Source organism: Lutra lutra, chromosome 2 (genome assembly GCF_902655055.1).
Source record: "Lutra lutra chromosome 2, mLutLut1.2, whole genome shotgun sequence".
In the NCBI taxonomy this organism is placed as follows: Eukaryota; Metazoa; Chordata; class Mammalia; order Carnivora; family Mustelidae; genus Lutra; species Lutra lutra.
In genome coordinates this window covers 139516884-139543974 of record NC_062279.1, presented here as the reverse complement: position 1 = coordinate 139543974, position 27091 = coordinate 139516884, and the positions used below count along the sequence as shown (strand labels likewise).

General features: G+C 39.2%; 1 protein-coding gene across 1 annotated transcript in view; it reads left to right on the top strand.

Annotated features, from left to right (window-relative positions):
* The window catches only part of INPP4B (inositol polyphosphate-4-phosphatase type II B), an 832665-nt gene that overhangs the window by 563540 nt on the left and 242034 nt on the right, over positions 1-27091 (top strand). Inside the window, 2 exon segments of the mRNA XM_047718523.1 lie at positions 1365-1415; positions 10051-10130. Coding sequence (XP_047574479.1) covers positions 1365-1415; positions 10051-10130 — 131 coding nt within the window.

Below are 27091 nucleotides of genomic sequence, written 5' to 3'. Positions count from 1 at the left end.
ATTGTGTTGTTTACTCTGTTGGGATCTCTCCTGTCATTTATTTTGTGCTCTGGTGAACAATTCTGAGTCATAAGGACTGACAAATTGTGCAAGTGATAGTGCTGGATCTGTCATAAAGACACAAAGAAAGAGCATTAAGCTGGAAGTTAAAATGCAGTGTTTTACCCATGGCTTGAGGCTTTTTCCAAGAAGTGGAAACTGTGTTAATGATGAGCAGGCCCTAAGGAGCTAGTTCAAGTCTTCTGACATTATGAGCCGTATTGTAAGTATCCCTGCCACCTGAGAGAATTGACCAGGTATAGTCAGGTATGTCGGGACTTAAAGGGTTTCAAGACAATTATGATTGGCAGTGTTGCACCTCCAAAGGGATTTCGTGAAAATGGCCCCCTGAACTATTGATCGAACACGTGTGCCTAGGGTTCCTCTCTTCCCAGCCATCCCCTCTTTCCTCTGCTCTCCAGTTAAACAGAGTATGCTTGTCTATTGCCCTGCATTCCTTTAATGTGTTTATCTAATCCTTACTTCAAATTAAGATACACTAGATTTAGGTTTTAGGTGTTTCTTGCTTTTACTAGCTTTTCCTTAAGTGAGAAAGATCGTCGTGATTCCTTTTCATTGGAAACATTTTTTTTCTTAGAGAAACATCGACTCAGTTGTACATTAGAATCAATATCTGGGGGCAGGAGAGAGCACCAGGAGTTTGAAAGGTCCCCAGGTAGCTCTAACGTACAGCCAGGATTAAGGATCACTGCTCAGTGGAAGATATATGCCTACTTATCATCTAAGGAGTTGATATTTCACTTGGAACACTTTCAAACATATGAAAAGCTTCCCCAGATGACTGATTATTTTACATTATTTCCCTCTCCCCCAGCTGAGAATTAGTTTTCAAATGAATTTAGGTAATGGTATCTGACAATTTGGCCCAGAACTCTCAAGTGGGAGGAATATCCTATAAAGACTGTGGGTTTTGGTGCTCATTTGGAGAATAAATATTTATTGGGCTTGCATGGAATGACTTTCTCTATAACAACTCTCTCCTTCCCCTTGAATATGGAATGAGGGCTGCTTTTTGAGGAGATTAAAGGTGATTCACCTTAAGCCTAGATATCTCTGTATTGGGTGAGGAGTGATGGGGTGAGGACCTGGCAGTTCTGTCTACTTAGGAAAATCAGGAAGCTTAGTGATAAAAGGGCAGCTTTGCCGTACCGCAGCAGGTGGTACACCCAGGTGCCTTCAGTAATGATTAACCCCAGAGTTTGAATCGTTGCCTGGGATGGAAAATGACACCCAGCACCTGTGTGAAGCTTCTGCACTGGTTTCTATTTTAAAATCACACGGAGAATGTTTGTTCTTCTCTGTAGGTTCGAACCAGTGTCCTACCTGAACACAAGGATCCCCTGCCAGAGGTTGGGGTAAGTGTTTCTTATGTTTCCGAAGGGCACATGCATCCCTTCTAAGTTGGATCTTTTGGCTTTCCACTGACCTTCTGTTGTCTGATCGCCGACAAAGGAAATTGAGTTAAATTAACAGGGTGTGACAACGCAAGGGGGGCACTGTCACATATTTGGTGAATTATATGGAAGTCATTCCTTGTCTCTGGGAAATCACCCTCAAATGGATTCATATTTACTTTAGCCTGCTAGAGACGAGTCTAGAAATTGCCCTGCAGGTAGCCGAGAGACAACTCAGAGCCAGCATTCCTGGACCAACAGAAGGCTAGGGAAATCGCAGACGTGAGCTCTCCTGCTTCGGGAAGGAGGCAGAGAACAAACTAGCCACGGGTCTGTGCTGCTTTCTGCTTCCTGCTATACTGTAACGCTGGTCCACACAGAAGCTGCTGTCAAAGTGCAGTCCGGTGTTGCAAAACCCTGCAAAGGTTTTCCCGCTGCGTCGGCACCGCCATATCGCGACTTTTAGAAATTGCAAGAGCAGGAAGAGAAAAACAAGCTTTTTGCTTAGAAAAGCCTGGAGTAGGTGGTGGCAACTCCTGAGGGAGAGCCCAACAGGCTGAGTCCCTGGGATCTGTACAGAGAGGTTGAAAAAGCCTAGAAAAATGTTGGGTCTAAAGAGGTCATGGGACTGAGCCAACTGTAAGGCCTATGGGAAACTCCCCGCAATCCTACAGGCAGTTGACAACCTTCTTCCAGTTTTTGTGTGCAGCATTGTCTTACGTACCGATCATTTCATCACTGGCAACAGCCGCCATCTGAACCTGCCAAGGGGGCCCTCCACTAAATGCACCAGAGCTTGAGTTGAATTGAATTGAATTGATGGAGAAGAATGTCAGCCATCTCTGCATTTGATCGTGGAGAAGGAATAGGGTACTTTGTGTTCTCTCGTGCCTATCAGGACCTTCTCGTTTTTTTCCCCGGGTACAGGTTGAATAATTCTCTAGTCCCCAGTCAGAGGGGACTCTGTCTGACTCCTCTGACTTTGCGGTGTTTTCCTGGATGTGATAGAGTGAAGAGATTGGCCTCATTTCCTAAATAGTGCATCTCCTGAAATGCTCACCTTCCCTCTCTTCCAACACTACCTTTACATCAACTGGCCATGTCATGTTACTAATAGACCAAAAAGACCATTGACTTTTTTTTTCTTAAGATTTTTTCATTTATTGGGATGCTTGGGTGGCTCAGGCGTTAAGCGTCTGCATTTGGCTCAGGTCATGATCCCATGGTCTCAGGATCAACTCCCGCATGGGGCTCCTTGCTCAGCTGGGAGCCTGCTTCTCTCTCTGCCTGCTCTGCCTGCCACTCCCCCTGCTTGTGCTCTCTCTCTGACAAATAAATAAAGAAAATATTTTTTTAAAAAAGATTTATTCATTTATTTGAGAGATAGAGAGAGAGAGACAACGTATGTACACATAAGTGGGAGGAGGGGCAGAGGGAGAGAATCTCACTTAGACTCCGGGAGGAGAGCACGGAGCCTGATACGGGGCTCCATCTCATGACCCTGAGATCATGACCTGAGCTGAAATCAAGAGTCAGATGCTTAACTGACTAAGCCACCCAAGTCCCATGAATAAATTTTTAAAAGTCAAAGTGGTACCCATGGTAACAGAGTCCATATTGAGGGTTTTTTTTTTTTTTTTAGCTTTAATACTGAACACGGATTGTATTTAATGCAATTTTGTATTTGAAAATTTTATAATACTGAGTGAATTGAAAACAGCTTAAAAGTAATTACTGAAAAAAAATGCCAGTGTTCTTAATGATAGGACAATTTGAGACATTTAAACATACCACTTTCTCAACTATATTCCAATTGGGACTGATTAAGAGATCCTCAGGAGTCAGAGGTCTATAAACTATAGCCTGGGGGCCACATTCACCAACTGTCTGTTCTGAATATGTTCATTTATGCTGTTTTCCCACTATCATGGCAGAGACATCATGACTTGAGCTAAAATCAAGAGTCAGACACTCAACCGAGTGAGCCATCCAGGCACCCTTAAATTGGCTTCTTCTGAAGCATTGTGAGAAGGTTGCTAGCTCCAAGCACTGGAGGTTCTCTGAACTGATACCATGGTGTATTTGGGATACTGTCTTTGACAAAGACTCATCCTGGATCAAAAGAAAATTCTCAGTTGACATCCTGTGACATGTCTGTTGAATCAGTTAGGAATGCATTCAGAACCAAGTCGCCTGACAAACAGTGGCTTAGAAGTAACAGACTCATTTTTATCATGTTAGAAAAAGATAATGCGGTAATGGCCCAAGGCCGGAGCTACTCAAAAAATGACTTCGAGCAACCAGGTTCTATCTACCTTCCAGCTCCTCCTTTGTTAGAGTATTGTCCAGTCTAAACATTGAACCTTCAGAAGTCACAGCCCAGGTGGGCAAAACACTGAAGGACGAACGGCAGCTGATCTTTTTCCTTCAATTCTGGGAATCAATAACTTTTTGGGGAAATTTCAGTTGGTATATTGCTGTGTACCTATCACTAAGAAGACAGGAGTGCCCAAGCAGAAGAGAATCTGGTTCAGTTCCCATTGGAACAAAATCAAGGTGCTATTAGTAATGAAAAGTGAGCCAAATAGATATTAGATATTGGTAATGTCTGCACACTCCTCCTACATGTTAAACTCTGTAAGAGCAAAGAGCCTATTTATTTATTTATTTATTTTTAAATTTTTTTTTGTTGGTGGTGGTGGTAGTTTTTTTTTTGACAGAGATCACAAGTAGGCAGAGAGGCAGGCAGGGGTGGGGGGGACGCAGGCTCCCCACTAAGCAGAGAGCCTGATGCGGGGCTTGATCCCAGGGTCCTGGGATCTGAGCCAAAGGCAGAGGCTTTAACCCACTGAGCCACCCAGGTGCCCCTTATTTTGTTCACTCTAATAACCCTAGCTTTGTGTCTAGAAACTAGTAGATTATGATATCTGTATTGAGTTAGAAAGCATATCATGATTTTGGTTTGCCAACCATCTTAAGTTTTTTAGAACCACCAAAATGAAAGGGGGCATCTAAAAAAAAAATTGCAATGGTACATAAATCTTAATAATATGTAAAAATCTAGTACACTTTATGACACATCAGAACTCGATAAAATGGCAATTATATTATAGACCTAAGTCTCAAGTGTAGTAAGAATGAGCCTAAATAAGAACAAGTCCACAGGCCCTGGCATTCTAATACCCTCAGAGTACACAATATTGTGGATAGAGAAGAATCACCACATCTTAAGCACCTGTCATGGAGCCCTGATTAATTTATATCTCATCACTTAATCCTCAAAATATTTCTTTGGTCTGAGAGTTTTAGCTCTTGGCCCAGACTTGGCTCTGCCATTACAACCTGCTAAGAACTCTAGCTCTTGACTACTCTGATTTAAAAAATGATTATTATAAATAGTTTTATTATAAATAATTCAAATATGTTCTATACATTTCTTTGCATTCTTAAGCAACATCTATTGGATACACCCAGACCTTTTGTTGATGTCTTAGGGAAGGAGATACCAATATGTGCTGAGACCTTTTGAGGTATATTCCTAGTAAAGATGTAATTTTTAGGGGCGCCTGGGTGGCTCAGTGGGTTGGGCCGCTGCCTTCGGCTCAGGTCATGATCTCAGGGTCCTGGGATCGAGTCCCGCATCGGGCTCTCTGCTCAGCGGGGAGCCTGCTTCCCTCTCTCTCTGCCTGCCTCTCCGTCTACTTGTGATCTCTCTCTGTCAAATAAATAAATAAAATCTTTAAAAAAAAAAAAAAAGATGTAATTTTTAAATATACGACTTTACCCTAAAATGCTTTTTAATGTTTTCTTTGGACCGTTTGTCCACTTGTAATAGATTTCCTCCCAAGTCTCTTTTTTGTCCTTCTGATTTTTTTTTTTTTTCAGTGTGAGTAGTTCATGTATCTTCTTTCCCTGCCTATTTGATGGGAAACAGTGGAACCATATCTGTTAGGGTTGTCACTGAAGAAGAAGTACATGGGCTATGAAAAAAGGACTTCCTGTGAGTTACACGGAGGGCTTGTTGTGTATGAGCCTCATGCTATCAACTCTGGCTCTTCCAAGGCCTTTCGGACTTGTACCACAGTTCTTGTAGATAGTTTTATAAGAATAGGTCAAAGTATTATTGATATATTCATTTAACCTCTAAGCCAGCATTTTTCCATGGAAATATTGTGTGTGCTACAAATGTGTGCCACATATATAATTGCAAAATTTCTAGCAGCCCATGCTTTCAAAAAATTAAAAAAGGAACAGGCAAGGTGAATTTTAGTATTTTGTTGAACCCAACATACACAAAATGTAATCATTTCAAAATGTAATCAATACAAGAAATTAGCAATGCTCTGTTTCACACTCTTTTTAAATACCATGTTGTATAAGTGTGATGTGTATTTTATGCATACAGCACATCTCAATTCAGAGTGGCCATAAGCCTCGTGCTTGAACCAATGGTTCGCCATTGGATTGTACAGTTCTACACAGTACTTGGTAAAACTTGGGAGTCTCTTGGAAATTGTGGTATACAGGAAGCCTCTATTTTGGTTAGAGGCTTTGCGAGATGAACATAGGTGACAGAGGGTAGGCCAGCTCATGGTGTACAGAGTTGTACATCTTGTGGCCCCTTATATAGTACAGCACAGCCAGGGACCACTGAGGGCCTGCTGCAGAGACCTGTGCAACCCCAGAAGCAATCTGAATACTTGTGACTTGCTTAGAGTCCCTGCAAGGGCTGGTAGGATAAACTGTTTATTTGTACACTCCCTATAGAGAGGAACTGGGATTGAAGCAGATGCCCCAACTTTTTTTTTTCCCCCCCTGCTTGCTATCACTCTCCAGCCAGGTGAGAGATTGAAATTATGCAGGAAGCAATTCAATGATCATCTGCTCTGGGCGCTTGCACCCAGAATGATCATCGTGAGTGTTGCTCTCTCCTGAACAGGTAAAAAAGGCCAGAGACCCATGTTGAGCAGGCAGAGAGCCTGGCAGAAGGAGAGAGAATTGCCACCTGTCCTGGAAATAAAGCCCAGTGTAATGGAGATAAAAGAATGCTAGACTAAAAAGCAGGAAACCTGGATTCCAACTTGGCATCTGCATATTAACTAGTTCTGGGACCATGTGTAAGCCAGTTAACTCCTTTAACTTCCTGTTTTTTTCCCAGCAATGTACCAAGAGCTTTGCCTGGCTTACTTTGATTCTTATAACAGTAACTATGCGAAAGATAGAGTTATCACATGCAACTTTTCCTATAGCAGTTATGATGGGGAATGATGAAGTAACTCATTCAAGACCACAGATTTGCAAGCAAGAAGACAGAGAAATAAGGCCTGACAATACCCATTAGTGGATAGCCTGTTTGGGGGCTGGGAGAAGTGATTTAAATGCCCATATTTCCATTTTTTGACAGAATAACATTTAACATGACACTCCAGACCTCTGAGCTCCAACTCCAGTGAGACTTTAATTTTTTTGTTTGTCTTTCACATTTTTCCACTGATACTAGACCTCCCAGTTTAAAACCTTTAAGATGAGTATTTTAGAAACAGCACTGACAACAAGATGGGAAAGCTTGTTCCTTGAGTTATATTTGAGACTTAAAATTTTTTAAAGATGTCTCTGATATTCCATGGTTATGATTACAGTGACAGCAAAGATAAAATAGCTTTATATTCGGTTACTCTCTTATATTAGCATTAGTGTGCTCTTTTCCCTCCATGGGGATTTAGGTTTCAGAAACAGAGAAGACGTTTCCTTCTAATTCATTCTTTTACAGGAGTCCAGTAGATATCCGTGTAAATGAATGATGTGTTTTATTTATGTTGACATCAAGCAAATACAAAAAACACCTACCAGAAGGTAAATATAGAGGCAAAGCCATTGTTAGTGTTTCATGTCCCACTGTCTTCAGGGATTTCATTAATGTCCTTTGTGCCACACATAGTCACCATGTACAGTTATTTGTAGAATAAAAAAGATAATATTTATATCTAAATAACACCTCCTTGGGTTTGACAAGTTTTCATAACACAGTGCTATAATGTCATTACCTAAATTAGTTTCTGACACATTGTATGATTTCTGTAAAATCTCTTGCTATCTTTTGAGATGAAGCCTGTGGCTGCCAGTTATGATAAAAAAGTTAGACCCATGGGCATTGTCCTTGGTCCCTTGCAAACACGTACAATGAGGCAGTAGACATACAAGGCAACCCTTCTGTTCTGAGCACTGGGCATGGCTCAGAGATGGACCAGCCAGAGTCCTGCTTCCATAGCAGCCCCTGATCTGGTGGACAGAGGAGACATTCAGCAGCTATGGTCACAACTCTACGGACAGCTGTGCCTCATGGGGCGTGTGTAGCTCATGTCTGAAAATAGCCACTCCACCTGTCTCTCATTGCTACATTCCACTATGGGGCATTTGTCACTTTTATTGATGAAAAGACCTCAGTAACATTCATGACATGTATAGTCTGTTTTATTCACTCCAAAACCATCCATACCTTCGACATTTCAATAGGCAGAGAGAAAATCATTGAAAATTTTGAGGCATCATGAAATCTCTCATCAGTTAAAAAGTTTTCTTTGAGAATAAAGAGTGATTTAAAAACTCTGATAATCAGGGAAAGAAGAAGTGGAATAGACATGCTTAACTACCACATGCTACAATGAAATTCACTACAATATACAATCCGCACGTTAAAATTGTTTTCATTTCCCACATTTCAGCAAATTATAGTACTTTGTAAATACCTGCGGAAAGAACATTCTGATATCTATATCTAATAGAGTGACTAACTTGAAAGCTAGTTTTTATGCCAGTCGTTCACACATTTACTGTCAGCAAAAATTTTTCACGTGCCTACTGTGCACTAGGCAGTAGGAGTTTGTGAGAAAACAAAACAAGGCTCCTTGTGGAGCTTCAAATCTTGATTATTTTCAAAGGAGTTACAAAATAAGCAATGAAAAAAAATATATAATATGTATATGTATAAAAAAATAATATGTCCTATGGTGATAAGTGCCAATAGAGAAAAATACAACAGGATAAGAAATAGGGAATGGAGAAGGGGTGCTCGAAAAGGATGGTCTAGTAGTTATCGCTCATGAGGTGACATTAATGCTTCTCTTCAGCTGGATCTCTCCCAGGTTTTACTCTACCATTTGCTGAAAAGTTACCCTAAATCCCTTCATGCTTCACTCATATAGCACTTGGACTTCTTTTTCTAGCTTGACTTACTCTCATTTCATCACTCATTGATGTATCACCAGAGCTTTGCTACAAATAGTATTTTCACCTGACGTCCTTCTCCTAATAATTTAGTCTCATGCTCTTCTGGCTTCGGTGAGCTGGTGTCTAAGCCAGCTCTGTGAGTTTCAAGTTAGTTCATTGGGTTTATCCTTGCTAACGTGTAGGCCATCTCCAACTTTAGAACTGAGTTGTATTTCCAGTGTTTGCCTTTAAGTTTCTTGAAACAGTTCTAAATTGAAAAAAGGGAGAAAAAATTTGATGTGAAGCATGTCTTTCTTTTGCTTAATAATCACTAAGTGTGGACACAGCCTATTGTGTATGAAATAACCTCACACTTTTGGCTAAAAAGACCCAATTGTGCTTAGACTCCTTAAGCCCAGGCTCTCATTCTAGGGCAGCCCTGCAACAGACCTATGAAGAGAGAATGCTCTGGAAAATGTAGTGGGTTGACTTCTTGTAGAATATTACACTATGTAAGGCAGCAATGGCCTAGATGATATGGGTTTGATATTTTCGTGTTTACTTCTTGACCTTGAGGGAAGAACGAGAAATACTATTTATGGTATACCATAATATTGTGACTTTAAGTCAGAAGTAGCCCAGAATATTAAAAAAGAGATGAAAGATTTGTTTCCTGGAAAAGAAAAACCAATTTGGAGTTTTATTCTTTACATTATGAGTCAAAAAGTGTAGAAAGGAGATATTCATAGATAGTCAACAGCCAAGCCAGTGTGATAGGTTAAAAAAGCAATTTTAGAAAATGTAACAGAGTAAGTACCTTTCTGTTTTGTGTATTGGAATGAAATTGTCCCATGCTAGTATAGAAAAAACAAAGGAAACAAATGCTTTTAAACATTGCTGTGATGGGGAGAAATACAGCATTTCTATTTATAACTTGTACAGAGTCCCACATAAAAATAGCTCCAACTAACAGATTCGCTCATATCTGGAATACAAAGTTGTCGCTGCCAGTGACTTGAGGAATTCTAATAAGAACGACGACGGCATTGGTAAATATTGAAAGTTTATCATCTCTTCTTCTATCCCAGTTTTCATAGGGGAAGAAAATTCACAGAAAAGTCCTGGCTTTGGTGTTACACATTTTGTTCTTTTCTAGGCTCCTGGTTTCTTTGTTTTTAATGGAAAAGTCACCATTTGCACCCCTGGACTTCACCCCACGAGAAGGCTCGATTATCGTAGCTCTGTCAGTTATGATTGTATCTCTGCAAGTGAAGTATCTGTCAGGCTCATGCAGTCAATATTTCATTCTTCTAATTTTGTATGATTGGTGTGACAGCAAAGATACTAAGGACTTTTGAAGTTAATGAACACCATTCTGTCTTATTTTCAGCGAAGCTTCCTGGGCTATGCCAGTTTTGAAGTGGGGGAGCTTCTGAAGTCAAAGGAGCAGCTGCTAGCCCTGAACCTGAGGTGGGTCTCTCTGTCCGCAGAAATGCTGTAAAGTGAAGAGCTGATGACATTTCCTGAAGGATGGCTGGGCTTGAAAAGTCCCAGTTCCTACAGATGTTTAGAGGTCAGCTCTCACATGGCTCAAGTTCTCCACAGCAGCAAGTTACAGTGAAACAGCAGCGGTTCAGGTTCACACTGAAGTTCATGCTTCGCGTGGTCAAAGGTTATCAGTCCGTATGGGGGTGGGGGGAATGACATGATCATTAAACTGATGAAATTCTTTGATAGTAAGAATAGAAACAATGAGCAAGTTACTGAATAATTTTTCTGTTACTTATTGAAATGTGACTTTTTAAGTCAAGTAAGCTTCTGGGTTTGAACTATGTTTGTTAGTGGCAACATTGCAAATTTATGATAATGGAGGTGAAGTTGATTATTCTCTTTTTTTAAAGCTTGTTTTGTTTCCATCCTATTAAATATAAAACATACATTAGAACAGAGTCATACTGAAGCAAGCAGTAGAGCAGAGATAATTTTGAATATGAATACCATTTGTTTTGATAGAGAAGATCAGATAACAATCTTTAGGAAGTTACATAGAATTTTAAATTTTTATTAACATATAATGTATTATTTTCCTAGGGGTACAGGTCTGTGAATCATCAGGCTTAGACATTTCACAGCACTCACCATAGCGGATACCCTCCCCAATGTCCATAACCTAGCCACCCTATCCCTCCCCACCACCCTCCAGCAACCCTCAGTTTGATTTGTGAGATTAAGGGTCTCTTATGGTTTGTCTCCCTCCCGATCTTTTAAAGCTAGAAGAATGTTAACTAGAATAAACTTTTTTTAAAAACTTCATTATACATTCTAAACAATAGTATGCTGTTTTCTAAGTATATAATAACTCCTATAATTATGTACACATAATATATACCTTGCAGTATTTGTATAGTATAAATAAATGTAAGAATTGTATAGGACAGTCCTTGTAAATCTCAAGTTGTTCTTCTTTTGATGAAACATGGAGACCACTCCCAGGGAAGAGACAGAGTCTTTAGTGTGCTTGCCCTCTGCGTTGCAGTGGCAAGGGCCCACTTGTAAACAATTTATTTCAGTAAAGATGCTGTGGCTTATACTGAAATCTGTACTGAGGTCTGTCTCCTTTTCCTATTTTTTCCTGATCCTTACAGTTTTGCATTTTTGACTTAGGGGAGTATAAAGTAATTTAAAGTAGCTCATACTCATACAGAAAAATAAGTGTTAATGGGTTCTAACGAAGCCATTATCTTCTTTCTCTGCTATGTCTTTTAAACATCTGTTATTTTGTTGTTCTTGTTAAATTTTATTTGGGAAGACATTTTAAAATCTTCACAGTTCTGTGGTGTTGTTCCCCATGAAATTTTGCTGTGGTGATGTTCAGCTTGAAGTTTGTGTGGATCAGCTAAAAAGTCTAGCTAGCAATGTCGCTGATACTCTAGAAATATGTGTTAGTGCCCAGCGCGATGGGGAGACCTGACCAGAGTGCCCCTGGATTCATGAAATGTGATGTCAAGCATTAAGTTAATTTAGGACTACTAGCAGGCCCCGTGTTTTCTAGATGGGATGCATAGCTCTCATTCTTCCTCTTGCTGACGACTCACATTGATTCTCCATAACCACCATCAACATCAGCACAATGCTGCACCTTTATTTTTTTTTTAAATATTTTATTTATTTATTTGACAGACAGAGATCACAAGTAGGCAGAGAGGCAGGCAGAGAGAGAGAGAGAGGAGGAGGAAGCAGGCTCCCCGCCGAGCAGAGAGCCCAATGTGGGGCTCGATCCCAGGACCCTGGGATCATGACCCGAGCCGAAGGCAGAGGCTTTAACCCACTGAGCCACCCAGGTGCCCCAATGCTGCACCTTTAGACACTCCCTTTGAAACAGAGATCAGGGGACCAACGAATTCTTAGTAAAATGAAGGTTATTAAATACACAGAAAACCTTAAGGTGGCAGAACAGGAAGAGGAGGGTCAAGTTTAGAGTACTACCCCTGTAAGCAAACAAGGAATAGAATCAATACATATTTCCACTTTTGATCTTAACACCTCTGCCTAATCCTCATTTGATTTTGATTATATAAAAGGAAAACAAGTTTAACTACAAAGAATTGAGTTTTCTAGAAAAAAATTTTTTTGAAACTAATTTTGAAATGGCTGGGTTGTTATGCTTTCCCTCCCTTTTCATGCTTTGCCAAATTTGTGAATTTCTCTTTCCATGAGTAGACACTTTATAGACTTATCATAGCCTTTTGATTTCAGACACTTCATGTTTTTTACTTCAGATGTAATTCATCTTCTCTCCTCCGGCTCGTGAGTCTCTGAGGTACTCTACTGGAAGAACATTAGGTTAGGGATAAGAAGCTTTTTTTTTTTTTTCAATTGTTTCTTTTGTTTTGTTTTAATATTGCTTTGTACTGATGATATCTGCATTTTGTTCCTTTAGATTCCAGTCATTATTTTTTAAAAGGTTTATTTATTTATTTCAGAGAGAGAGAGAAAGTGGGGGTGGACAGAGTGGGAGGGAATGGGGAGGGGATCTCAAGCAGACTCCCCACCGGGCACAGAGTCCCACTCATGAGCCTGAGATCACAACCTGGGCCAAAATCAAAAGTCTGATACTTAACCGACCGAGCCACCCAGGTGCCCCATCCAGTCATTATTTTTAAAGCTGTAGCATTCTCAGATTCCTATGAAACAAATTCACAGAAATAATATACACTTGTACAAACATTCTCTGATAGTAAGCTTCCCCCAGATCTATGTAGTTTTGTGTTCACTGTCCCTTTGAGTTGTTTCTTCTCGGACAATTCCAGTCCTAAAACTCTCAAACAAACTCCACAGAGCACCATCGTTTAATGGGGCTACTATGCCATTTGTGCTGTGAACTTTTTAACAAAATTTGGGATTGAATTCTTTTTTTCCCAGAGAAGATTGAAAGGAGCAAGAAGTGTGTGTCTTATTTATAGATTTAGACTCAAATTTCAGGAAATATCATATAGTCCATTTTTTCGAGTTATTGAACAAAATTTACTTGCATGTATTAGAGAAAAGCCCTCCACTACGCAAAGTGGTGCCTACTCATAGAAGTCGTCTTCCTTTAAATATGTAGTTACTAAATCACTATCTGAGTGTTCTAGCATCACAACTGGACATGTTATCTTTATTTAGTACTAACCCTTTTACTTTTGTCTTATATTTACTTTGTTTTGCTAGCCCACATTTTGTGTTCCTGTCTCCTCTGACTTCTTGTAGATCTGAATTATATTTTCTGTTTTTATTCTCGAATTCATTGCCACATCTCCCTGACTTTCCTACTGCAATGTAAACAAGCTAAGGTCCTTGTATAGAGGATTACAAATGAAGGCCTGGAGACACTAGATAATCTTATAATAATAGTAGTAAGAAGAAGAAGAAGGAGAGGAGGAAGTTTCTGCATGTTTTATGCTCAGATAAGTATCTTAGAGATATTGCCTCATCGACCCTTATTCTTAATGTCACTTTATAAATTAAGAAAGTGAGATGTAAAAAGCAGCTCAGTGATTTGCACAAAGTCACAGTGTCCATAAATGGGAAAGCCAAGGTACGGAGCCACACGTTTCCAACTGCAAAGTCTGTGCTTTAGTGACCCGCTTCTCATGTGTTTTGACAAAGGAGAGAACTGAGAACTTGTGAAAATGTATCGCACGTTATGTGACTGAGGTAATGGAGAAACAAAGCCAGCACTCAGGTGCAAAACCGCCCGTTCACGGTTTCTTCCACTTCGATTTCACCACAGTGCCTCGTCTTACAGTGAGTGAAGACATAATGAGTGTCAACATGCCATGAAGAACTCAGACAGATGAGCCGTAATGGCAGAAAGTGGGAGCCAGCCTGCCTGGTGGAGGGAGAGGCTGCGGGACACCTGCAGAATCTGCTCTCACCCGAGAAGCTCGGCATCCTCAGGCCCCAAGCCTGGCTGCTGTCTGAGCACCTGACAATCATTTGCTCTGCTAACCTTATCTGAATGTCTTAGGGCCGTGCAAGCAGAAATTTGGAACATCGTAGTCCTGTTTCATTATTTAATAAGAGAACGGCAAGATTACCTCTGACTCCTGGAATGGTGCTAGCAGTTGGGAAAAATGACGTCGCTCTTAAAGTATTCAAACAACCACAAAGGCAGAGATAAAGGGGGGGAAGGGTGAAACTTCTTTTTTAGGAAATCCTTCTTGGAAGAAGTGAGACAGATGGATGTGTTTTGACCTTGTCTCTGTTGCACATGACCTTCGTTGCCTTTCTCCTCGCAGTTTAGGCTACATTCAGTGCTCATTCATTCAGCAAGCACTTATGAAGAACTTTCCATATGCTAACCACAGTGGTAGGTAATCTTTTGTAGTTGGTGTTACTAATAACACTAATAATGAAAAAATCGTATTGTTTATTGAGCATCTCCTAGCGTGCAAACAAGGTATGAGGTGCTCTTCACGCATGATCTTGAATCTATGCTGCATTATCATCCCTGTGTTACAGCAGCTTTTCCATGATCCCGCAGCCAGTGAGTGTACAAGTAAAATTAGAGTCCAATTTGGTCTGCCTCCGGAGCTTGTTCTGTTTTATTTTCCTGCCTCCTAGGAAGCTAATAGAACCTTTGTTTCCTTCTCTATTTTATATTCTGTCCTTTGGAGAGTTTCAGGGGCCTCATTTCTTTTTTCTTAATGCTTTATCTTAAAATTCAATTTCATATGCCCATGACATAGTAGAGGTTCAATAATTACTTGCTGGAATTTTGATTCATGAGGACAACTTCCTTATATTTGTACGGATGCTTGAACGTAAGCCAAGTACCATATATTTCTGAATGGCATCCACCTAAATTAATGCATATAAGGCAGCCAAAGCATTAGAATATATAGGAGACAAGGAACTTGGAGAGTAACAGTGAGGGATAGATTGTAACATGATTGAAAAGCTGAAAACCTTATTTAGAATTTACTATTTCAGGGCAGGCCACTTTACCTTGTCGCAGAAACTTCCAATAGAGCACTTAACTAGTGTTCTATTATTTATTCTGTAATCTTTTGCATGTAACCCCTCCAAGTTAAGCAAACATTTATGTAATTTTATCAGAATGGATGTGGCAAAATATTCTTAAATTTATTCATAAAAAGAAAATTTGTTTTCATTTATTGTTTCTGCCACATTTATAGCCATGCTGTCATGTAACATAAAACATAAACTTCTGTGATCCTAAATAGACATATGGTGTAATGTTTTATAATACCCAGATGTATGGGAGAGACCACGAAAGAAATAAACAATACATGCCTATTGTTTGTTTTTAAATTTCCCCTGTTTTATGTGGCATTTATATGTGTACATATTTATGCATATATAAATATGTCATAGATTGTGTGGATGGGTATGTGTTTGTGCATCTACAATATTTTAGGATTATTTTGCTTTCTCACAATCTATGAATACTTATTTTCCACTGTTGTCAGATGTGTGTGCTTAGAGAAGATAAGGTCGAAATCATGAAGTGTTTGGATTTTTAGTTTTTGGTGTGTTTAATTTAGCCCTCTTACACACACACACGCACACACACAGAGATACACATTTCAATTTTGTTTCTATAATTAAGAAAACAATTTTTGAAAAAAACACATATTTTTAACTGAATCTTCCAAAACCACTTTTTTAGCTTGAGAGTCAGAAGTAATGATAAGGAGGGATTCCTTGGGCTATGACATGCAGTTTTCTACATAAGCATACTCAAGAGTGATAAAAAGATGAAATTGTCACGAATGTCTCACAGGCTGGGAGCATATGCATGTTCTTTAGCCCACAGGGCAATGGATCAGAATAAGTTTGTTACTGAAATGCAAGACGATATCTGAACCCCCACAGTCCTTGTGATGAACAGTGGCCATAGATAGAAGAGTTTTCAAGGATAAATTTCTTTTTCATTTCAGTTGGAATTAAATTTTCATAGCTTTCATTTCCTATCACTCCTCTTTTCCTATATGCAAGTGATAATTATGCAAGTCTTCTTAATTTAAGCATTAGATTAAAGTCTTTAAAATTCTATGTATGATGAATGCCTCTTTAACAACATCTTTTCTTATCAATATTTATTTGAACTTCAGAAGAATTTACAGTCAAATATTTTAATAGTCATGTATATTTTGAATATATTTCATTCTCTTTTAAAAGTCTTGCAGTTAGCTTTTTTAGATATCAGAAAGTAAGATTACAGCAGAAATTTCTGACGGTTCCACAACGCTAATCCTTATTATGTCTATAACATTTTCTGTATTAAATAAGAGCAATAGACTTTGGCAGCTGAAAAAAAAAAACCTCATTGAGAGGGAATATCATATCTGTGATTATTATAAAACAGAATAGTATTATACTTTATTGAATGCACCAATGGAAAAGTCAGAAGATAAACATGGCATGCAAAAGCTACTTCATTGACGCTTTTGCATAGAATCTACCAAAGATGCACATTATAAACCCTGAAAGCAATGCATCAGAACTCTGCATTTTTTTTTCTTTGGGAGTGATCAAGCAGGAAAACATGCAGTTAGTAGCAAGTACACACTCGTGGTTGATCCAGATGCACCTGTAAGGGGAAAGAAAGCCTTGCATCTGTGGAGTGTTTCCTTCATGGTTTTTGGCATTACCCAAGTGGAAGTAACAGAAACTGCCTCCAATTCTGACAGGTTCTGACCTTGTACATGTGCAAGAAGAGGTATTTGAGCTTTATGATGGATTAAGTATGTCACTTGTCTCCTCCAATCTTCTAATAACCTTGCCTGGAAGGGGATACATTCCTGCTTTACAAAAAGAAGTGAGCTGAGGAACACGGTTTGACTTCTTTAGATCACACAGCTGGGATGGGATGGAAAATGGGAGATCAAGAGAGAAGTGTCCTTGGTATCAAGGATCTCCTGGAGAATATATATTTTGTTTAGAATCGTAATTAAGTAATTTTTGAGAACAGAAAAGATCTGGCCACTTCGGCTTCTCTTTGGACAACTTTAGTGACAGAGAGTGCAAAATCAGGAGGCCACACATCTTTCCCATTTTCAGACAGGTGAGTGTCAGAAAAATATTCCTTTCTTCTCTTAAATTTTATGTCCTTGGCATAGCCCCCACTCTCCTTCATGGAGCTTAGGAGAACAAGCTTCGTGCCTTTTTGCTCTGATCCCATTTAAAAGCAGCTCTTGTCCTTCTTTAAATCTTTTCTCCTTTTTTTCTGAGGAAGGCATGTGGCATGTTATCTGCTCTCTGTAACATCTGTTAACAGAAATAGTAATGACCTCCCTTTGAGGGTAATTCTGAGTAATTAATAAATGTAGTAAAGTCCTGTGCACTGTCTTGCATTAGAGAAAAGCACTCTGTCAGTACTGTTTTCCTTGCTGCTTGGATTAAACTAAATCCCTCAACCGTAACTCAGTGTTTACTTCGTTTGCTTGTTTAGTTTGTTGAAGTTCTTTCTTTCATTTAAAGATTTTATTTGTTATTTGAGAGAGAGAGAGAGAGCAAAAAGGGGGAGGGGAGAGCGATAGAGGGAGAGACTCTCCAGCAGACTCTCCATTGAATGTGGAGACCCATGCAGGGCTCGATCCTGTGACTCCTGAGATCATGACCTGAGCCAAAACCAAGAGTCAGATGCTCAACGGACTGAGCCACCCAGGCACCCCTGAATTTCTTTCTTAAAATGTAACATCCACAATAGTCAGTGGCAAAGGGGTCAATTTAACTTTGGATCTGAAAATATTGTTTTTATTATCTGAGAAATAGATACTTGAAACCTAAACTCTGGCTTTAATCCCTCTAATATCAGATATGGGTTCCTATCAGGTGGCAGATACCGGCAAGAGGCATATGGAGAACAGTTTAGTTAAAACAGAAACAAAGTTGGCCAAAAATTTAAAAACAATTTTTTTTACTTAAAACTTTAACAATATAGCATTGAAATCAGGACAGAAATTCAAGAATGTAACACAGTGTCAATGGTTGTTAGAGCTTACTGATGCATTTTATTGCTGAATATATCATAAACTGTCTACAGAAGAAAACTCGAGTGACGTTTCTCAGGACCAGACTGTGAGAATAAAGGGAGACACCAAACAGAGAAGTGGAGGCATTTGCTTCTCCTACTCATTATGCATCAATGTCCTTTGGGGACAAATTATCAAAAGGCTCTAACGTGAGCCACTTTCTAGTTACTGTTAAAATTATATCAATTTAGTATATAATCAGAATATGCAAAGTGTACAAATATCATGAGATCAGAACAGTGCAGAAGTTGAAAGAGCAGGTGATTTAGAGACACATTTGAATACACACATACCCGGATCTTGCTCTTCTCTTGCTTAGAAGGAGGGTGGAGTACTCTGACCTCAATGAGCTCATCTGTGAAATGGGAACAATAGTAGTTCCCATCTCAACAGGATTCTGGTGAGGCTCCCAAGACTTACTAATGTGAGATGTTTACAGTGGTGCCTGACACAAAGCAAGCGCTCAATAAATGTGACCTATAATATTTATCTATTTTTTATTGATTAGCTGGCCTAGCCTCAGGTTTTATTCTGTTTTGTTTTTGCAGATGATGCTCAGACATACTGTACAGAGCCTATCAAACAGTACCTGATGCAAAGCAGGTGCAAATCATGCTCGTCACCTATTATTAAAATTACCATTATTATTATTATTATTTGGCATTTCATTCAACTAGACTGTCTTTCATTTATAATTTAAATGGCACTGCAGTTCTATATTCTGCATTTTTCTTTATGTTCCTAATACATTTTCATGAGGCTGTAGGTATGACCACGGAAACCAATTAGCACTTTCTTAGTGTGCATTATTCAAAAGATGTCATATTCATCAGATTGCAAATTAGAGTTTTCAGTCACCGAAGGGACAGCACATACTTAGAGCACACTTTAATAGCTTCTGCGTTTGTATAGAAAAGCCTGAAATCGTTCCTCTTTTAAAATGCAAATCACATCAAGTTAATATCTGTACACAAAGACCTACCTTCTTAAGAAGTTTGAGAGCTAATTTAGCTTTGAAGATAATTTGCAGGAATGGCTAGGCCTGCGAGGAATTATATTTGACCTGAAAATTTGGTATTGGGTTTGCCCATATTTACCAAAGTCACTTTCTTCATTATCACCCTGCATTTCTATTGCTCTGGACACATTTATGTCAGCTTTTTCTAAGCATTGTTTTGTTTTGCTTTGTTTTCTAACACCAATATCCCTTCAGTTATTTGTATATGTTCCTTTTTAAAAAAAAATTTACTGTGTTATGTTAGTCATCATACAATACTTCATTAGTTTTTGATGTAGTGTTCCAAGATTCATTGTTTTCTTATAGCATCCAGTGCTCCATGCAATCCATGCCCTCCTTAATACCCATTTCTGGGCTAACCCATCCCCCTCTTCCCCTCTAAAACCCTCCATTTGTTTCCCGGAGTCCATAGTCTCTCCTGGTTTGTCTCCCCCTCTGATTTCCCCTGCTTCACTTTTCTTTTCCTTCTCCTAATGTCTTCCAATGTTATTCTTATGAGCCACAAGTAAGTGAAACCATATGATAATTGACTTTCTCTTCTTGACTTATTTCACTCAGCATAATCTCCTCTGGTCCTATCCCTATTGATGCAAAAGTTAGGTATTCATCCTTTTTGATGGCTGAGTAATATCCATTCATCTATGTCCTTTTGAATGAAGGAGTTTTATGTCAAATAAGTTTGAAAATCCTCTACTAAAGAAATGAAGAGGGTCACTTTCCTGGAGGACTTATCAGTGCCTTTATTAGTCCTCAAGGCCCTTTGAGGCTCTCCAGAGACAGACATTGCCCACAGCTTTCCCGAACTAATCTGAACACAAGGAGCTTCCTTCATGGAACACCTATTAACAGTTTATCAGCTGCTTCGTTCCAAGAAACACAGCTGCATAATTTAGCAAGTGCTGATTTCGAATGAGAACAACCAGGTGTTTTCCAGAGAAATATATGAGTGACTGTCTATATGTGTTATCCACCATTTCCCCCATGGTAAGCCTCTTTCTAACACAGGCATTGGTAGGAAGGCATGTGGTCTTCATCTACATAAACACTCGCTCTTATCCACTCTCCACCCCTCCACGTTATGCTGCTCTGGAACATGTCCTTACCCACCCGCCTTTTATCCATCCCCCTCCCTGCTGTCCCTAAGCATCGCCTGCCCCGTGGCACTTCACATTCATGCCATGAGCTGTGTAGACACCTGTTCGTGACATTTGTACAGAGCTATAGGAAAGGAATGACAAAATACATGCTGTCTCTTTTGTGTTCATCGACCAGTGTATTTCCAGCTCTCATAAGCAGACATACACTTATTTTCACGATTACCTACTGTTGTAATGACCCCAAACTGAACTTTGTTCTCCCCGTGAAAGCTGTGCTTTCTGATGCTTTTCCTTTCTGGGTTAAATTAAGAACCATCAGATAACCTCGACGTAGCCAAAACTAGAAATCTCAGCATCTTTTTCCAAATCATCCTTTCTAAAATTTCTTATCTGATTAAACGTTATATCCCTTCCTGTACCCCCCACCCTGTATGTGTGCACATTTATGAACTTTGTGTGCAAAAACCTCGGCTAAGAAATACAAGATAGTAAGTCTGCTTCTTCAGCCTCATCTGCAACCACACATTACCCTTGACACTGATCGCCGCTTCCTCTGTCATGTATAGTGGCTTGTGCACAGTTTACACTTTGCAAAGGTAGAATCTGAAACCTCGTATTTCTCTGGAACCCTTCTTGTTGGGTTTTTGAGCTTCGTTTCAACCTCGGCCAACCAGAGGGCAGAACAGTGTTTGCACATGTCGATGGTACACCTTCGATTCTGTCCCACACCGATAACCAATTATGTCTCCTCCATTTTGGGGTATCTCTTACCCAAAGAATAAGTCTTACCCATCCAGAACACCCTGGTATTCCCCAGATTTACTCTTATTGGGAGCTTAGAAACAGTAGTCTCCAGGCATGTCAGTGGAAAGTTCTGGTCACCACCACCACCCACTCAGGCTTCTCAGTCTCCTGTGACCAAATGACAGTCAGGCTTTTGAGTGGGTGCCTGAGGAGCAGTTAAAACGCATCACCGTCCTGGCTAACAGAGGCTTCATGATCACTGGAAAGTCGCCATCGTAAATTGTGTTTCCAGTGAGATCTGACTTTGCTCTTCTATTTATGCATTGTCAGTTCTATTTAATACATAGGAGTGAGCTGTGTTGGAGGTACCATCCCTGAGGGAATATGGAAAGTTACCTGCCCCGGGGCTCCTGGGTGGCTTAGTCAGTTAATATCAGACTCTTGATTTTGGCTCAGGTCATGACCTCAGGGTCATGAGATCCAGTCCAGCAACACCATGGAGCCAGCTTAAGATTCTCTCCTTTTCACTCTGCCCCTCCCTGACTTTCTCTCTAAAAAATAAAAAATAAATTAAAAAAAGAAAGAAAATTACCTGCCCCTTGACAATGTATTCCCCCTTATAGCATGCTCCAGGTAAGAATTTTTTACTCTTATTTATTAAGTAAAATTCATTGATGTCTCTAGTTCTGTAACATAGTTTAGCTATCTCATAATGAAAGTACAGTTGAAAGAGATTGTTTGCAGTAAGACTTCAGTAAGGTAAAGAGTTGTCAGGAAAGGAAGACAAATATGATTCTACTAGTGGGAGGTAAGGAAACTAGAAAATATTTTAAAAAAAGAGGTTTTAAGAATGCAGAAGAGAAGGATGAAATCAAAGATAAAAAGATAAGACGTAGACTTAGAAAGAAGAAAGAGTAGACAAGTTTATTTTGCTGTACTTAATTACATTTAGTACAAATATATCCAAATTTCTTTCAATGTATGCAAATTGTTTTGTAGGCTGCACTGTAATGAGGGATAGTCGCTTCTAATAATGGGCTTGGCCTGTTTTATGGGTGATCTTTTGGGTTCCTTGATCAATGTACATAACCTTATTAGAATAAGAAATGCCTAATAGAAATACCCAAATGCCTGATAGATAAATTAGGTAATTAAAGTGTCTTCTTTATAACATTGAGGGGCAGTGATGAATTTGCTACGCTATGGGAGAGTTTTATATCCTGCATATGAAGAAGTTTTTTAAATTAACTGAAATCATTGAATGAAGATTTAAGTTAACCTGCTCTAAATGGTTCTGGGCATATATCACATTATTACAAGCAAAGGAAATGACCAAATTTGCTTATAGATACATGCTGAATATCGCTTCCTTCTTAGGTTCACACATGTAAATTGGAAAGTAAATAGGCACATTCCTTTGAACTTAGTATAAAATTGATTGTTAAAAACAAATTTAAGATGCCATAATAAACTTGGTCTAATTCCCATCCACCCATTGAAGAGCAGAGCAGATAACTTGAATTTCATTTTATCTTCATTTTTATCTTCAACACTGATGCAGTCTCTCTCATTCAAAGCAGGTTTGAAAATTTCAATCCTAAACTTAAAAATGGTGTATGGTGGGGATTATTTTTTCTCATCTAGAATCAAATTGAAGATACTTCCAAGACTTACACAGTTAATAGGAGAGACAGTGTCTAAGGGTCCTTGGGTTTGCTTGTTTGTTGGGCAGACTGCCAGCTAACACTAAATGTCTTGGCTATTGAGACATACCTCTAGTACCACTAAAAGTGAATTGTTTCTATGACCAATTCTATTATTGCTTCTATGTTATAGCCTTTAAAGTACTTTACGGTTGTTAGGCCTGTGACTGTAACATCCGAGGGAGTTAGAATTCCATTACTTTCACCAGGAATGCTAATTATTTTGCTTAAATTTCCCCATGAGTAAATATCATTTACTAATCATAATAATGCCACTGAAATTAGCTTAAAAAATGGTGTTCATAAGTTAGATTTTAAGGAAAAGATCCCTTTATATTTTGATAGGAAAAAAAAAGTTTACTACCTACTCTTTCATGCATCTCTTCCTCCCTTTAGCCCCCAATGGTCCTTGAAACAAGTACTATTCTTGTTTTAAGTGATCTTATCTTTCCTGCCAAATTCATTTGAAGAATATATTTAAATAATAAAGGATATTTAGGAGGAAAGGGTAAAAACACATATAATTGGTTTCATAGTGTTTGTTAGTTATGAAATTTTGTTAATTTCTCCGATGTTGTTTTTGTAAATTCTTTGAGTTCAAAAATGCTAGTCATGGATATGATATGGCAGCAAATTTTCCTTTGTGTTTCAGAGCTAAGGTGAGTAAAAGATGGATATATGTATTTTTTGGAGAGTCTTTTTCCTTTTTTATATACTCCAGGTCCATTCTACAATGAAAGCTTTACAAACCTTCCTTCTAATGCCTTCTCTTTAGAGAGATGCAGTCAGAAAAGAGGATTGATGAATTTCCAAGAGATTAGGAGGGTTTTCTTCTGGAACTGATTTCAAGAAAAGAATCATGAACAACACTGAAGCTAGAGAGGCAAAGAATGGAGAACAAGCAACATTTTATAACAATGCATAAATACTCATTCTGGGAAAAACTTTACCTTTCTATTTTTGAACCATTCATATTACTAATCTGCACATAAAGTTGATTCATGAGGGTCCAATGCAGGCTATAGGATGGCTGTGTAGATGTTAAATTAGCTATGACTGGAAACCAAGTCATATTACTTCTAAAAATTGTCATCCCTCTGCCATTAACTAGAGGTTAACTTCAAGAAGGAATGTGGGGAGGGGGGCGGTGGGTGGGTGTGCGCATGCACGCACACGTGCCTCAGTTTTATTGGCTCAAAAATGAAGACTTTGGGTTTAATGATTAGGTAAATGTTAACGTTTTTGGTTCTAGGAACCTGAGGACTGTCACCATCTATGACTATGATGTGCTTAGAGGAGGATGACTGGGGAGATGAGGAAGAAGGGGTGAGGGTTGCAGGCAAAAAGAGGTGGGGGGGTAGTTTTTGCATTACTGAGAGGACTTAATTAGTGAATTATACAAGGAAAAGGTATTGATTTTTACTGGATAACTTTTTTGTTACTAAAGACTCCCCTTCCATGATCCAGTTTTAAGGAGCTTTTAGAAACAGAGGTACTGCTTAGAGTTTTGAGGAAATGTCATAATCTTCATCTGTAATTGAGAATAAGAAAACCTCATAAAATTGATATTGAGATTTTTAGAAAGTAATACAGGCAATGCAATTGACATAGGGCCTGGTATGTAGTACCCAATCCACACTGGTCCTCTTTACCATCATCATCATTGTCATCAGCATGAGTGTCCTGTAGCACAAAGCCTAAATAGCTTTCTCTTATTTCAAAAATGAGTCTACACCAACTCAAGGCTGTTTGTACCTTTCTTTCTTAGGTCATACACGTCCTCCACCTATGGTCAGCAGGTGAACCACCCAGAGTTCAAGGAGCGATTAGTGCTAGTCACATTGGGAAGGTGACATATGAACAAAAACTTGGTGAATTGACCCTGCAGATCTCAGCTGTAGAGTGATGGTGGCAGTGGTGATGGTCCTGCTGCTGTAGCCAACGTAATGAACAGTAAAGAGCCCCATGAAGCCAAAGTTGAATGAGCAGGACGAGGACGACAGTCAAAGAAAGAAGGCCAAGGAGGTGGCAAGGGTCTAGGTGCTCTAAGGAGTGAAAGCCGTTGTGCTGCCTTCATCCTTTACTCTGAGTTCAGCCAGAAGTCATGCAGGGTTTTGAGCAGAGGCATGAGCAGACTACTAGTGTGAGCTGTGTGGAGAATAGACTCACCACAGGGCAAGAGAGGGAGCCGGAGGCCAAGTAGCAGGTGTTTGCTCTAACCCAGGTGAAGGGTGATGGTGGCTTTCACCTGGAGTAGTTTGGAGGTGCTGAGAGTGACCACATTCTGGATATATTTTGAAGACAGAATGAACAGGATTTGGTGACAACAAGAATGTGACCTAAGAAAGAAAGGAAACAACAATGAATCCAAAGATTCTTGTTTAGACTGTGGAAGCAGTGGAATTGCCACTAACTTAGTAGGGGAGGGCTGCAATGAAGCAGGTTTTAAGAGAAGGACTGAGGGCGCCTGGGTGGCTCAGTGGGTTAAGCCTCTGCCTTCAGCTCGGGTCATGATCCCAGGGTCCTGGGGTTGAGCTCCGCATCGGGCTCTGTGCTCGGCGGGGAGCCTGCTTCCTCCTCTCTCTCTCTCTGCCTGCCTCTCTGACTACTTGTGATCTCTCTCTGTCAAATAAATAAAATCTTAAAAAAAAAAAAAAAAGAGAGAAGGACCAAGAGTTCACTTTTGAACATTATCAAGTTTAGATGAGTTAAGTTTGTAAGAATGAATTAATAGACTAATGGAGAAAACAAAATAAAGCAACCAGGTAAAGCCTCAGAAAATATTTTAAACTGCAGTCAAGAGAAGCAAACATATGAAGAAATTAAGAGCAAAAGTTATCAGCAGTCCCTCTGGAAAACAGTGTGGAGATTCCTTAAAAAGTTAAAAATAGGGGCGCCTGGGTGGCTCAGTCAGTTAGGCGGCTGACTCTAGATTTCAGCTCAGGGCATGATCCTGGGGTCATGGGATAGAGCCTGGTGTCAAGCTCCCCGCTCATCAGGGAGTCTGCTTGAGGAGTATGTCTCTCCCTCTCCCTCTGCTCACCCCACCCCATCCACATGCTCCCTCTCTCTGTCAAATATATAAATAAATCTTTTTTTTTTTTAAGTTAAAAATAGAACTACCCTGTGACCCAGTTTTAAAATTCATTGACAAAAAGATATTTTATAAAGAATCTGTTCAAGGCTCTCAATAAAATCCTTTCATACTTCAATTTATTAAGCAATACTAGGATGGGGAAGAGAAAGTTCAGTAACATTAAAAATATAATGGCTTAAATAAAACCACATTGGGAGAAGGAATAGTAATTTGATACTTCAGAAAACAGTCTCATGCAAAGGAAAACACTCCTGCGAGTTTCTTCTTTACCACTCACACAGAACACTTTATTTCTGACATCTCTGATCACCAGATGTGGGGGATGCCTGTGGAATTGGGAGGCACCACCCTCCTAGTACATGGGTGTGTTCAGCAACCCAGAAGCTATCTGAGCCTTGGACTTTTGAGATTTTAATGGAAGTTTATCACATAGGTAGCTTTAGTCATTTACCCTACTTCTAGCCCCTCTCCCCTTCACAGAAGGTAGAGTGTGGGCCTGAAAATTCTAAGCTTCTAATCATGTTTTGGTCTTTCTGGTGACCAGCCCCCATCCAGGAGCCCACCAAACATTGCCTCCTTAGAGCAAAAATACTCTTATCATCCAGGAAATTCCAAGGGATTTAAGAGCTCTGTATCAGGAAATAGGGTCAAAGACAAAATGTTAGAACAAAAGATGATCCCAGTGCTCTTATCACTTAGGAAATTACAAGGGTTTTTTACTAGGCACAGAATATAATATATATTTCTATTATTTCACAGTCAGTGAGACAGATGCTAAACCCAAGCAATATTCCAGATTTCAAAATACTACTATTAATTGTGTCCCCTCACTTCTTCCTCCATTTTCACCAGCAGTACCACCACCAAAAAATAATAATAATTATTGGGTGTTTGCTTAGGATGTCTCATTTTAAGTCTCAAAAAATCTTATAAGTAGGTGATATTATTATCACTATTTTATAGATGAAAAAAATTAAGCTTAGAAGTGTTAAGTAAATTGTCCAATACCACATTGCTAGTAAGTTCCAGAGAAAATAAACAAAAATAGAATGGGTTAGAGGGAAGATAATTTATAGGCAAAGCAATTTTTAAGGATGCAATAATAGACTTATTTCAATCAAGAAAGATGGGCCAGATTCAGTAATCAAAGTCATATTAAGATAAAACTTTCCAGACATCTGCAAATGTAATTCAGATGGGTTCTCTATGAATAAAACTAAAGTAATGAAT